The sequence below is a fragment of the Lagenorhynchus albirostris genome, chromosome 1, assembly GCF_949774975.1.
Source record: "Lagenorhynchus albirostris chromosome 1, mLagAlb1.1, whole genome shotgun sequence".
In the NCBI taxonomy this organism is placed as follows: Eukaryota; Metazoa; Chordata; class Mammalia; order Artiodactyla; family Delphinidae; genus Lagenorhynchus; species Lagenorhynchus albirostris.
The window spans coordinates 54,831,872-54,845,943 of NC_083095.1; the positions used below are offsets into that span (position 1 = coordinate 54,831,872).

Consider the following 14,072-nt stretch of genomic DNA (forward strand, 5'->3'; position numbering starts at 1 on the left):
TTCAATTACCACCATAACAGCAAAATACCTATTATCCTTAAATCCTAACCATCTGGGGTCCAGAAGCCATACTTAAATTTCATTACACATTAATTCCGTTACTGATATGATATGTAGAAAGAAATGTCTGAACAGGTGGCCACTGATATGGCCATTACTGATATGTAGCTAATGACCTCTGAAAAGGTCATTAGTAATAGAGAATCAAGGAGACTTGCCTGTACATGAAAGAGGTAGAAAAAATATTTTTTATTAGCATGTTCAAGGTAGTCAAGATATTAACGAACATTTTAATCCTCACAACAACCCTGTGAGGTAGGTAAGTCATTGTTTCGTGACAAACTAGTATTATTCCAAATAAAGTGCAATTTATAAAAGAATAAATCTGCATCAGGAATAATTTTGTTAATGATACCATTTATGTATATGCTAATATTTGTGTTTTTGTGTACTTTGATTCATGCAGTTGATTCATGCAGTAAGGTGTCCCCAGAAAAGTTTACTATAAATCAAATCCTATTTAAATACATGTGGGAACAATTTAAATAAACTCTGGGGTGAATTTTTTTAATAAAATAGATCACTTTTTGAGCAAATACTATGAATATTCCTTTCTTACACAAAATAAAAAGGCATCCTCATCAACGTTGCACTCACATTTATTCATTCTTCAGTAAGTTATCTCAACATGGCACCAATGCAATGCAAGACTTAATTTATTGAATTAAACCTTAGCAATTTGGTATATGGCAGTGAACTGTGTTGCTGTATAGAAATCTCCAAATATATTGCGCTCAATCTCAACCCAAAACCTAGGATGGACTAATTATTGAAAACACTAAAATAAATGATGACAGATTTCAAAAAGTATTGTCCCTTGAGAACATTACTTATTTTTTCCTTTAAATTGCAAAAGGAAAAGAGATCTTAGGGTCTTTGAAAAGAAACATAATATTCTGATAACTATAAACTTCTGGTGATTTATATTACAAATCAAAGAAAGCCTCATGCTATCAATTTACTTATAAGGGAGCACACAGATGTTATCCCCAAAATTTACGTATTTTTTCCTCTGTGCCAATATGACTTACTAGGAAGAGAAATACAGTTGACCTTTGAACAACATGGGTTTGAACTGTGTGGGTCCACTTATACGTGTATTTCTTTCAATAAATACGTACTACAGTACTACATGATCCGAGGTTGTTTGAATCCGAGGATGTGGAACCACAGATAAGGAGGGATGACTGTAAAGTTACATGGGGATTTTTGACCACGTGGGGGGTCAGGGCCCCAGCCCCCGAGTTGTTCAAGGGTCAACTGTATTCCCAGGCACCCATTTTCTCTTAAATCCATATTTAAAGTACATTTCCATTATTCATCCAACATTAGTAAACATACAGTTTGCCTAACATTTTTTTTATAATTGTCTTATCTGCAAAATAAACTTTTACTAGAGAACTCCTATTACATTTAATTTAAACATTTAGATTAGTTATATAATTTATCTGTAACAATAACTTTAAGTTTGGGAGCTTAGTTAAGTTAAAATCCACTGGTAGGTTTTTAATACTTTAACAAGTGGTTAAAGTAATTTACCATTACAAAAAAATAACTGAAGTCCAGAAAAACATTCTCACCAAAGTATTTTAAAAAACTGTTGCAGGAACATTAGGCAAATCAACAGGTAAAATAGACTAAGCCATCTATAAGTTGTACATTCAAATCCATACTAGATCCAGTAGTGCACTTTGGATTATAGTGAGGTAGGGCAAATAAACACAGTCAGATACATTTTGAACTGTTAAATTTATATAAACTGAAAATTGACTTATACCCAGGTTTTATTTGGATATCCAAAAAGAAAAACTGATAATTCAAATGATGAAGTATTTTCTTGGATTCAAAGACAGAACTGTAAAAAACCTTTGAGGTACATATACAAAGGCTACAAGATATATTTTATTTCAACATAAAATATGCTTGTATAAAAACAACCTGGGATATAGAAAAAAGAAATACAAACATTTTTGCATAGATTCTCTATATACCTGGGGCTAAACACTAGATAATACACCTCTGAAACTAATATAGCTGAACTATTTCCTTGGATACCAAGTATATACAAAATAAAAGCCCTTCATCTGGGGGAGCATGGGCAGGAGGGAAAACAATTTAATTTAGCATCAGTCTATATTTATTTCTCTGTTGCTCGAATATAAACTAATGATGACAAGAGGAGAAACTCTGGGGGTTTATTTAACAAAATTAAGTTCACATTTCTGAGGCCATCATAGTGCATCCAATGTCCATCAATTTGAAAAGCTGCAGAATAATGATGTTCCTCTTTGTTAAACAGTGTGGCACCTTCCAACAAATACCTGCAAATTAAATGACAAAGTGTAGCAGAAAATCACAATACTTTGTTCTTGAGAAAAACATTCCCTAAATTTTTAACTAATAAAAAACTGAGATTATTTGCATTCTATTCTCTGTAAAAGATATCCATCTGTAAAAATTATGTATTATAATTGGTAATTTGGAGAAAGATGTTTAAGAATTTAAAAAATTGATATCATTTAAGAATTTTTAAAAGCATATTTTAACAGATTAACCCATAATCTGCATGGTTCTGTTATATAAAATACACACAAGAAAATTTTTAAGGCAAAAAGTTAAAAGAACACTGTATGTCCTAATTTGTATGCAGATATCTTAATCTAATGATGACAGTAACATTTTATGTTTAAATGATGACCTCATACTATACACTACTTTGACTTGAAATACAAGTAATAGCCAACCAGAATTTACTGACTATTTACTATCTCTCAGGTACTAAACACTTCACATGTGCTATCTTATTAAAGCCTTACAATAATGGCACCAGATAGATACTGTTATCTCTGTTCAATAGATAAGAAAACTGACGTGTAAACTGGTTGTTACTGGCTCAAGGTCACATAGCTTGTAAGGTAGGGCTATTCCATAGTGTATTCCATAGTCTAAGCACCTAACCACTATGCACACTGACAGCAATGACTCCCTGCAGTAGATTCTGACCTTATCCAGGCTACATAAATTTAGAGATAGCTATGACTTTTCCAACAATACGTATTTCCCTTAAGGGCTACTCAAAATCATGATAGAATAGCAGAAAAATATAGAAATAAATTTATTTTTTACTAGTTTTATAAAACAAACAAAAAAAGACATACTTGTGATCAGATAAATCCAAGTAATAGGGTACATATGCCAGATCTTCAGATTTCCAATGCTGCATATTTAAGACAACAAAAGGGGGTGCCCCGTGGCAGAATACTCGCTGGGAAAATTCCCTTAAGCCACCACACCTAAAATTGAAAATAGGCATGAACTTTACTACACTTGGGACAAAGCTGCCTTTTATCACTCTGGGTTGCCTTTATTACATAATTTCATAATAAGCATAATTATCTATTTTAGGTATGGGTATATATCAACAGTATGGCTATATTAATACCTTATATGCCTAATTCCCAGAGTTAATAAACTTTGAGATTCTCTATATAGGAAATGATACTTTTAAAACTCCAGGAAAGGCTAGCTATGTTTATCTAAGCTTATAAAAACATGTATCTTTTAGACTGATAGAAAAGTTTTTATTTGTAAATACATTTTTCTTTCTCTAGGCTGGTTTCAAACTGGAATAATGGCAGAGAGGGAATAAGATGACTCTTACAGTCTTCTTTAGACTGGATGAAATTCCCTACTTGCTTCCTTTTGCCATTAGGATGAAGCAAATTCTGTTTTCTTAGTAGTATCAGGTATTAAGCATATGGATCAGAATAAAACAAACACAATTATACAGTAAAATCTCGATTAACCGGAATGCTCAGGGCATAGTATTTTGGTTAAAAAAACACTGACTAAACTAAGTTACCAGAAAACCATTTTGTTTCAGTATTTGTTGCAAAAATACACTCGTTCACTTTTTGGACTTAAGTACAATTAACTGAAGGTATTTTATTCTTTCCTTCTTTTGTGATTAATTAGGCCATAGGATCACCCTTCTAAATATTAATCCTCATTGCACAATACTGTAGATATAAAAATTGTTGAGACTGGGATGAATATGTTCTGCCCCTTTGTATTTCCTTTCTCTTTTCTTTTTTTTTTAACCACGTTGAACTTTTTGGTTGTCATTTACCTCTTTCTCCTAAATGAGGAGTGCAGAAAAAAATCCAGTTAATTGAGGGTCCCGATTAGCTGGGTTCCGGTTAACCAAGGTTTTATTGTACCTACTCAGCAGTAGGGAAAAAAAGAAAAGGTATTTGCTTTGTATTCATCAAGTAACTGTAGTATTATATTCTATATAGTGATATTGATAATGACAACACAGCATAAAATGGCATAGTAAACTAGAAGGTGTTAAGATTCCAAAACTATTAGGCTTTCTAAATACTTATGAGTTGCTATTTCATAAAATATTAACATCAAAGAACATACCAGTACAGGTTTCTTTATAAAAAAACGTACAAATACTTTCATCTTAAATGTCTATCATACACTCACCCACACTCTTCACACAGTTCAATCCTGGAACAGAATAACTCATCCACAGCCAGTCGTATCAAGTTTCCATGTGGAATTTCTTGGGGAGGACTACAACAATTGCAAAATGCATGTAAGAACTGTTTCAATATTTTACATGTAAATACATTATTAGGATAACAAATTTTACAGGTCATTCATTATTAGCAAACCACATATCAAAGTATAACCTGTTATTCATCTTTGTATTTCTTATAGACAGTATAGAAACCAGTTGAACTTAATAAACATCAATGCATGAACCTTTCAAGAAACATTAAATCTTTCTATAAACTGATCCTGAAACATGCAGTCGTTACTTTAAAAATTTCCGAGAGGATTCAATAGAGTGGATTCTGGTCTTGACGAAGAAAGCAGGACCCAGAATTAGGCGAGTAGCTGCTTAGTTACCTGACTCAATGAAAGTTACAGCCATTGTTGGCCTCAGTTTCCTGATTTGTTAAAAAAAAATTTTTTCCTACATACTTCAGAGGTTGTTTTAAACATAGGATTAAAAAACAGGCAAAAGACTTAAAAAGTTATATAGAGTATAATGAAAAATATTTTATTGAGAATCATAAAATACTAGTATTAATATAGGATTGTAAATATTTCATTATAGTTTCAAAAGATATACATATAAAAAGATACTAGTTTTTTAAAAACAAGGCAAATTTCTGAAACACTTTTTTTAGTCCATTATGATTTAGAGTAACAATTTTTTCTCCTGATGGAGATTTCAAAACCAACATCATCATATCAGCAATACAGGAAAATGGACAAAGTGTATTTCAGAACAAGAGAGACATTAATTGCTAGACCCTAAAAAAAATAACGTATCTTCGGCTTTCCCTAAGTAGCATGATGTTATAATACAGTATTAAACTAAATATGCTATACAGAAAATGTGAATTTAATAAGTTCAGGTATGTAACATACATTCCCAAAAGGGAGCAAATCTATTAGGCTGTTTTTCTGGACCACAGGGCCAAGTAGGCTTTCTGACAACAATGTGTTTGGTTCTACTTTTCTGGACCACAGGGCCAAGCAGACTTTCTGACAACAATGTGTTTGGGTCTGTTTTCCTGGACCACAGGGCCAAGTAGGCTTTCTGACAGCAATGTGTTTGGGTCTGTTTTTCTGTCCTTTTTTTTTTTTTTTTTTCCACTGGCAATTATCCCTTTTCTTGTTCATGTCCCCTGGGGGCATTAATGTTTCCCAATACTCCACTAGGGCTTGCCAGTTTGGCCTTCCTCCCTGTCATTTACCAGCTTGGAGGTCTATCTTCTCTCCGAAAGCCCAAAATACTCAGCAAGCTATCAGAACCTTTCCTAGCCAATGAAAAATTCCTCACATCCAGGTCCTCTTCAGGTATTAACATTTCAAGTTTGGGGTTCCTGTCTCTAATCATGCCCTGGCCATGACATGGAGTACTTTCAATCTTCCTGTTCATGTAGAACTAGCCTACCTGACAGAGATCCATTCAGAGTGAAACATCCCAATATAGTATTAAGTGTTGTTCAAGAGGTTAAATTTGTGACACAAGGAATTAGTTATCTTCACAGTCATATTAGTAAATTCTGAGCAAGAGGAAAACATTTTGCATACTGAATAGTTCATTACTTTGCAAGTGAAATAGTTATCAATTGGTTTTGTAAAGTAAATTCTGAGATGTTTGGATGTAATAGAAGAGTTACATTTTTGTCATGGGACCTAATAAAGAGTCTTGCATTTGCGTGGTTGCTTTATGTTTAAGTTGTTACACGGGTCTGTACTTTAAGAAGTACTTTGACTATATCTATCTACCTCCCTCCCTATCTCTCTATATATCATTCATTATAAAAAAGTATACTATTTTTGCTAAAAGTGACAAAACAGACTTTAGAGCAACTTACTTTATATTAATTGTGCGCTGCTGATCTTCCTGCACTCGAGTTGGGCATCGCCAGTTGGAACAGTAACTCTCTTGTATGGTCGACATAAGATTTTCAAGATTTTTTGTAAAATTATCATGCTCATTCCCAAACAAATCAATTATTAATGAAGCTTTATGAACTTCAGATTTGTATTGCTGTTTTTCCATTTTGTCCCAAATCCAAAGTAGCTTCACAGTTGTAAAGCTGTAGGTGTCCATTAAATAAAGAAAACAGTCTATAAACTCTCTACCTAAATGAAGAGAGAGTTCCCTGGGGAAATTTTCATTTTCATTGAGAATAACATACAATAACATCAAGAATCCATCTATGGTGCAGGTATTTTTCAGTCTTATTTCAACATAGAGTGGTGTACAGGATACTGCTTTGCGGCCAGCTTTGATAGTAAAAACACCTCCCCAAGGAAGAACAGGTCTCCAAAATGAGCGATCTTGGTTATAGTTATTTTTAATTGATGCTTTTATCTCTTCAAACAGTGTCTTCATCCTGCATTTTAAAAGTTTAAGATAGTACTCGTAAATTTGACTTTATATTTTAAATGAATGATATGTTTAAATGAAAATAAAGGTATCTAAAGATTCAAATTAAATTTGGTTAGCTTGACCCCCAATGTAACAAAAAAATTTAAAACAAGCTATGAGCTATTTTTTGGCAACCTGCATGGTCTCTGGAAAGACCATTTAAGAAGCTGCAACCTTTTCTTGAAGTACGGAATGGTCATTTGATAGGACTTTATATTAATTATATTGCAGATTTTATCAGTCATAGAGGAAAACCCTGTAATAAAAAAATCCTAAATAAAAATAAAACTATTTAAAGATACAGTCTAAATTTGGTTGGGTGTATTCCTAATGTAAACCTCTTCCTCCCCTCAAAATATAAGCTGTACTTCATTTTCTTGATAATATGTGTGGTTCCACTTATGAAATTGATAATGGAATTCTTTGTTGGGCTACAGAATAATGACCAACTGGCTTTGAAAGACAACATATGAAGAATAATTGTGAGAACTTAATTGAATAGTAGCACAGCTAAAACAAAAATCATTTCTATGCACTTTGGGATTTTTACCTGAAATTTAGGACCATGCTAGATATCCTATAATTTTAACTACAGAGGCCATGCTGGGAAGAGCTGATTCAGAACTTGATAATTATCTTGATTCCTCTCTGCATGTTTTGGGAATGAACTGAGGTGTCCTCCCTATTTAAACTGGTACCTATCTTTCCCCCAACCTTGAGGATAGCTATGCACTTGGTTTTAACGTCATTGACAGTATTCTAATAAACATGTTGGTGTCATATGTATGTTATCTAAAGCAAAATTGAAAAAAAGTAAAGAATGAGGTCCTAATGAAACTGAATTGAAAAATTGCTTTACTTTATTTGGGACAAACACATATCTAAACTAAAAACATCACAGGGTTTTCCAATATGTTTCATCCTTCCGTTTTCATGAAAACTGGAAGCATCTGAGGAATAGGAACAGAGAAATTAGTGACTGAGGTCAGTGTCTTACTTTGATTGTCTTTTCAAGTGCCACATCCTCCCAAGCACAATAGGAATCCAACACTCAGTGTTGCAGACCTATGTGTTTTGTGTGAAAAATTAAGTTCAGACCGATTTTGTAACACTAGCAGACTAAAAATTCAATTTTACCACACACACAGAGTATTTTTGACTTAGGCAAGATACTGTGGACTCTAAAATATTCAACACTATATTTAGCCTGAAGTGTAGATGTTTATATATAGTTGCTAACATGTGGGCTCTAGTTAACCACTTAGGAATAAGAGGGAGTGGAAAATTTAGAGCCTAGGAAACACAAACTCAGTTTCTTCTAAATGAAGAAGAAATGCTTCAGAGCATATTTTTTAAAAATCACAAGGCATTTAAATACTTTAAAAATGAAAATAACTTTTTTCATGGTTTGACTGATTTCTGTTACATTTTAAAGAACTCTGTAGCAAGGTCATAATTAAGAGCCCGAGTTCAAATTCCTAAATGTTGCACTGGAAAGGAACTGTAAATTTCTGTAGTATTTTTTGCCAGTTTATCTTTTATACATGACCAAATGAGTAACTATAGCTCTGTAAAGCAAGTTACACTCTAAGAAAATTAAACTACAATTATATATATATTAAAAAAATATACACATACATAAAATGAAACTAATTTCTTTAGCCTTTTTCTGGGGGAAAAAAAAGGAGGTAAGAGAGGATGCAAAGAATTAGAAGACAGTGTAGCTTCTGTTGTACCGTGGTGATTTGTTACAAAGTAAATTACCAAAAAAAAAAAAAAGCGGCTAAAAGAGATGGAAAAATGGCTGCAAAGAGCTTTACTTAAAATTGTCTTAAGTTCTGGTCACACCGTCAAAAACATCGTTTAGAAGCCCTGGAGAAGGTATTCTGCTGGCTTTTTTCCCCTGCCTCAACAGGCCCCCCAGTTTGAATAAATCTGGAAAACTCCCTGGACTTCTATTTCCTTGGCAAAATAACACATTTCTTCTGCAGTCGTTTCCAAGGGTGACAATCTGTACTCCACGCAGGTCGTGAGGACCAGACCATTTGCCCAAGGCATTGAGTGCCGGACGCCCTAACAGCTCGGGGGTCCCAAGGGTACCCTCCCGAGTCAGCGCCCCAAAATAATCTGGAAAACGGCGCTGAGCTCCCGCTCGAAGCAGCTCCGGGCTGGGCGCAAGGACTGGCTGGGCGCGCGGTGGGCGCTCACCTCCGCCCCCCGCACTCCGGCCACGCCCACCCCGCCCAGGGTCCGCAGCACCGGGGAAGGCCTGGCACTTAGGGCTGGCCGCGCACGGCGGGCGGGTTCCCGAATCTGGAGCCGGTGAAAGGGCTGGGCGTCCCCGGCCCGCCTCCAGGCAGTGGCCCGATGAGCGCCTGGGACTGCGGGTAATGGGCGGGAGGGCCGGGCCACGGAAAGCGTTCTCACACCGGCCAGTCTCCGTCCACCAGGAAGCCGACTTTTCGTACCTCCCCGGGGACCGAAAACCGCCGGTGCTCCCGCACCCGTCGCCGCCGCCGCTTGCTCATGGAGAGTCCGTGCCGCCGCCGCCTCATCTACTAGAACCTCCGGCAGTCTCGGCCTCCCCCGGCGTGAGCGCTGGGCCCCGGCACAGCCTCCATCGCACTCGCCGCGGCGGCAGCCACAGCAGCTCCAGCGCCCAGGCCCGATCCGACCGGACCCACGGAGCCAGGACCGCGGGACGCGTAGCTTCTTATTACGGAGGAAGATTCGGCCTGACCTCCGCCCCCCTCCCCCCAGCCCCCAGTCCCCAGTCCCCAGTCCCCAGTGCCCAGTCCCCAGCAGCCTGACGGTGCTGCTGCGCAGGCGCGAAGACGCCCCTGCCAAAAGTGCGTGTGCTGGGTGTATATATAGCTTTTGTATTTGCCCAATGGACACCAGGATCAGGTGCATGGGGCGGGACCTCGCAGAGAGGGGCGGTGTTCCAGTGTTAGAAAGTGGGTGGGGCAGCCGGAAGTGGGTAGAGTTTGCACGGAGGCGGAACTTTGTTGGCAAACCTGCTTGGCTTCTTGAGGCTTGTATCGTCTCAGGACTTGACTTGATTTTGGTTTGCTTCTACGTCTCGTCTTTTCAAATTCTTAACTCAGAAGAGGAAAGCTTTGTTTTCTCCGTAAGTTATAATTATTCAAGCATTTAAGTATATATTTAATAAAAAGTTGAGTTAGTGTGTTAAATGCTATTTTTAGTGTTCAAGTTAATAATTGGCCAGTCTGCTGTAATTTATAATGGAAGTTAATAACAATTAAAGAAATTAGATGGCTTTGGCCCCATTATAGAGATGAAAAAAAATTGAGTTTTGGAGATGATAAAGTCCCACACATTTTGACAGCTGGAAATTGAAGCTAGAGCCTCTTAATGCTACAGTCTGTGGACACAACCACTTTTCCTGTTCTGTGGGTCCTAGTTCTTGTATCCGCCCTTAAAGAGTCAAAGGCCGGAGAACACAGGCCATCCTGGAAAACTATCTACACTTGCAATTAGGAATGGGGATGCTGTTGAGATACTCCCCATCCTGCCGTGCAACAAAAAATGATTGTCTGGAAAGTGAAGCTCAACCTCCAGAATACACAATGCACAGAGCTCAAGGCCAGCCCAAGACATCAGTGTGGTACCCAGTCACAGCAGAGTCTTGGACACCTTCTTGACTAATTTAATGGCCAGCCAGGGCAATGGCAGGGACCTTCCTCTTGGATCTCTCTTGAGGAGTCTAGTGATAGAGGGATGAATTTTCTGGGAGAGAAGCTTGACTCACTCAAGATAATTACTGCCGGTGGAGTTGGGAAGAAATGGACACCTCTCAGAGCAGAGAGGGAACGAAGAGGCTCTGCCCAAAAAGGAAGAATTAATAAATCTGGCAAAATCTGCTCTTTTTAGCTTCCTGGCTTTTCTTATTTCTTATGGCATTTCACAGGTGAGAAAACTGAGGTGCTTATGCATTAAATAACGAGTGTGTCTGTATTGGAATTCACATACAAAACGTTCACTCTCAATATTAAAATTATCTTGCAAGGAGAAAGCCCTTTACAAATGTTCGTAAGTGTGGATTTTATGTTTAATTGACAGTCTCTCACAAGACACAGAATTCATTTTATACTGATTGGGTCATTTTCTAACAGAAAACAGACCCAATAATGACGGTTGTCACCATTTCTGGAGAATATCAGGGAGATGGCTCCTTAAACTGTGCTGAAGCTCAGCTAGGCAGAGGAAGCATGAATTCCTGGCATACTTGGATAATTCACAAAATTCACTGAGACTTTTAACCAAGATTTCCATTCTGCATCCTTTCTGCTCCTTTCAAAATCTGATGGCTGAACTGAAGGTATTTTTAGCTTAATTGAGATATAATTGACATAATATATGGAGCATATTTAAAGAGTATAAATTGATAAGTTTTTATATATGTATACCCCCTTGAAAACATCACTATATTCAAGTGAATAAATCCATCATCCTCAAGTTTCCTCACGCGCCTTTGTAATTTCTTTCTCTTATCCCTCCATGCCTCCCACACCTAAGCAGCCACTATTTTACTTTTTGTCATTATAGATTCATTTGTCTTTTCTAAAGTTTTACATAAATAGAATCAGACAGTATGTATTACATTTTTTCTGGTCTGGTTTCTTTTACTTAGTGTCATTATCTTGACGTTCATCCATGTTGTTTTGTGTACCAGTAGTTCATTCCTTTTTATTGATGAGTATATTCCATTATATGGATGCACTGCAGTTTGTCATCTGTTGATGGACATTTGGGTTGTGTCTAGTTTGGGGCTATTACCATTAATGTTGCCATGAACATTTGTGTACAATTCTTTGTATGGACATATATTTCCTTTTTCTCTTGGATAAAAATCTAGAAGTGGAATGGTTGAATCATAGGTAGATGTATGTTTAACTTTTTAAGAAACTGCTAAATTTTTTCCCAGAGTGGTTGTACCATTTTACAATACATTCCCATCAGGAGTATATTTGAGTTCCATTTCCTCCATAAAATAAAATGTTTATAAAATGTCCTCATGGACACTTGGTGTAGTCAGCCGTTTGTAATTTGAGCCATTCTAATAGATGTGTAATGTTTTCTTGTGGTTTCAATTTATATTTTCCTAATGACTAATGATGTTGAGCATCTCTTTATGTGCTTATTTGCCATCTGCATATCTTTTTTGGTGAAGTGGCTGCTCAGATCCTCGTTACATTTTTTAAAAATTGGGTTGTTTGTTTTTGTAAATTTTCAGAGTTCTTTATATATTCTGGATACAAGTTCTTTGTCAGATACATGCTTCGCAAAGGTCTTCTCCCAGTATGTGGCTTGTCTTTTCATTTTCTTAATAGTGTATTTTTAAGAGCAGAAGTTTTAAATTTTAGTAAAGTCCAATTTATTCTTTTATGAATTATGCTTTTAGTGTCATTTCTAAGAAATCTTTGCCTAACCTAACTCAAAAAGGCCATTTCCTATGTTTTCTTCTAGAAGTTTTACAGTTTAGGCTGTATGTTTAGGTCTATGATGCATTTTGAGTTAACTTTTATTTATGGTATGAGGCATTTTGGTTCGTATTTGTTACATATGGATAACCAATAGTTCCAGCAATATTTGTTGAAAAGGCTATTCTTTTTCCACTGTGTTGCCTTTGTGCTTTGACAAAAATCAGTTGTCCAATATCATTTTATAAACATTTTGTGTTTTATTTGTTCATCATCAACTATGTATAGATCACAGTGTGCTAGCACTGGAGTTTTGTATCAGTACGTACTGTCCAGAGAATAGAGACTAAATATTGCTAACTTAAATAAAATGAGAAATTTATTGGAAGAATGTGAGGTATAATAGGATTTTTTAAAAAGCTAAGCAATTATCAGGTCTCAGCTACCTTGATTCACCCAAAGGGAGGTAGTTCCCCAAAGGACAATGAGACTCTATATTATAGAAGAAGAGGTCCTAGACAGATGTCTCCTGTAGCAGTGCTTCCCAACTTTTTTTACATCTACACATGATAAATGATCAGAATTGGGCAGTGTGCAAGGATAAACTGATGGAGATTAGGAGGTGTCTATATGGGATGCAGTGAAAAAAATCCATTATTTTTCTTTATATTATGTAATTGTAAGTAAAAGGCAAAGTGTTAGGGAGATATGAAATATTGAATTTATATAAAACATCTCAATAAAATCTAAAAATTTGATGAGAAACTTGAGCTTGTTTCCATGATATGATTTTTATTTCAAACCTAAGTATAATATATGTACGGAAAAGTGTATACAGTTGTCCCTTGGTATCCATGGGGGATTGGTTCCAGGCCCTCCTCCATCCCTGGGGACACCAAGATCATTGCATGCTCAAGTTTCTTAAATAAAATGGAGTAGTCTTTGCATATAACCTATGCACATCCTCCTACATACTTTAAATCGTATCTAGGTTACGTATAATACCTAATACAATTTAAATCTATGTAAATAGTTGCCAATGTGCAACAAATTCATGTTTTCTTCTTGGAACTTTCTGGAACTTAAAAAAATATTTTTCATCTGCAGTTGACTGAATCTGCAAATGTGGAACCCATGCATATGGAGGACCGACTACATCGTAATTATGCAGCTTAATGAATTTTCACAAAGTAAGCATACTGGTTATATGTTCTAGTTACATATACTTGCAGAGCTAATCACCCCTAAATTTAGTGGCCTAAAATAACATTTATTTTGCTTATGAATTTGCAGTTCGGTCAGGGCTTGGCTGGGATAATTGGAAGGCTGGGGGCTGGAATCATCAGAAGTTTCCTTCACTTACATGTTTGTCTGTTGATGCTACCTGTTGACTGCAAACTTAGCTATGTTTGTGACTAGAATACCTCCACAAGGCCTTTACATGTGACTCCTTGACTTTCGCAAAGCATGGTGACTGGGTACCAAGGGTGAATGACCCAAGAAAGAGAGCCAGGTGGAAATTCTAGTGCCTTTTCTAACCTAGCATTGGAAGTCATATGTTGTCAGTTCCAATGCATTCTGTTTGCTAGAGGTGAGTCACT

General features: G+C 36.4%; 2 protein-coding genes across 3 annotated transcripts; one reads left to right on the forward strand and one right to left on the reverse strand.

The window, feature by feature from the left end:
- Positions 1-228: 228 nt before the first annotated feature.
- C1H14orf28 (chromosome 1 C14orf28 homolog) lies at positions 229-9,777 on the reverse strand. Of its 2 annotated transcripts, XM_060142997.1 has the most exons (5): positions 9,496-9,777; positions 6,468-6,992; positions 4,555-4,644; positions 3,219-3,353; positions 229-2,381 (listed from the first exon to the last, which is right to left on the reverse strand). In XM_060142997.1, exons 2-5 carry the CDS (start codon positions 6,989-6,991, stop codon positions 2,198-2,200), a joined length of 933 nt encoding a protein of 310 aa, XP_059998980.1. In that variant the 5' UTR covers position 6,992; positions 9,496-9,777; the 3' UTR covers positions 229-2,197. The 2 variants fall into 2 exon arrangements, with proteins under 2 accessions (XP_059998980.1, XP_059998988.1); XM_060143005.1 differs by lacking the exon at positions 3,219-3,353.
- LOC132527917 (uncharacterized) lies at positions 7,796-11,652 on the forward strand. Its single transcript, XM_060163933.1, has 4 exons — positions 7,796-7,810; positions 9,108-9,294; positions 9,400-10,157; positions 11,164-11,652. The coding sequence occupies exons 1-4, from the start codon at positions 7,796-7,798 to the stop codon at positions 11,299-11,301; spliced, it is 1,098 nt and encodes a 365-aa protein (XP_060019916.1). The 3' UTR covers positions 11,302-11,652.
- The last annotated feature ends 2,420 nt before the right edge of the window (positions 11,653-14,072 follow it).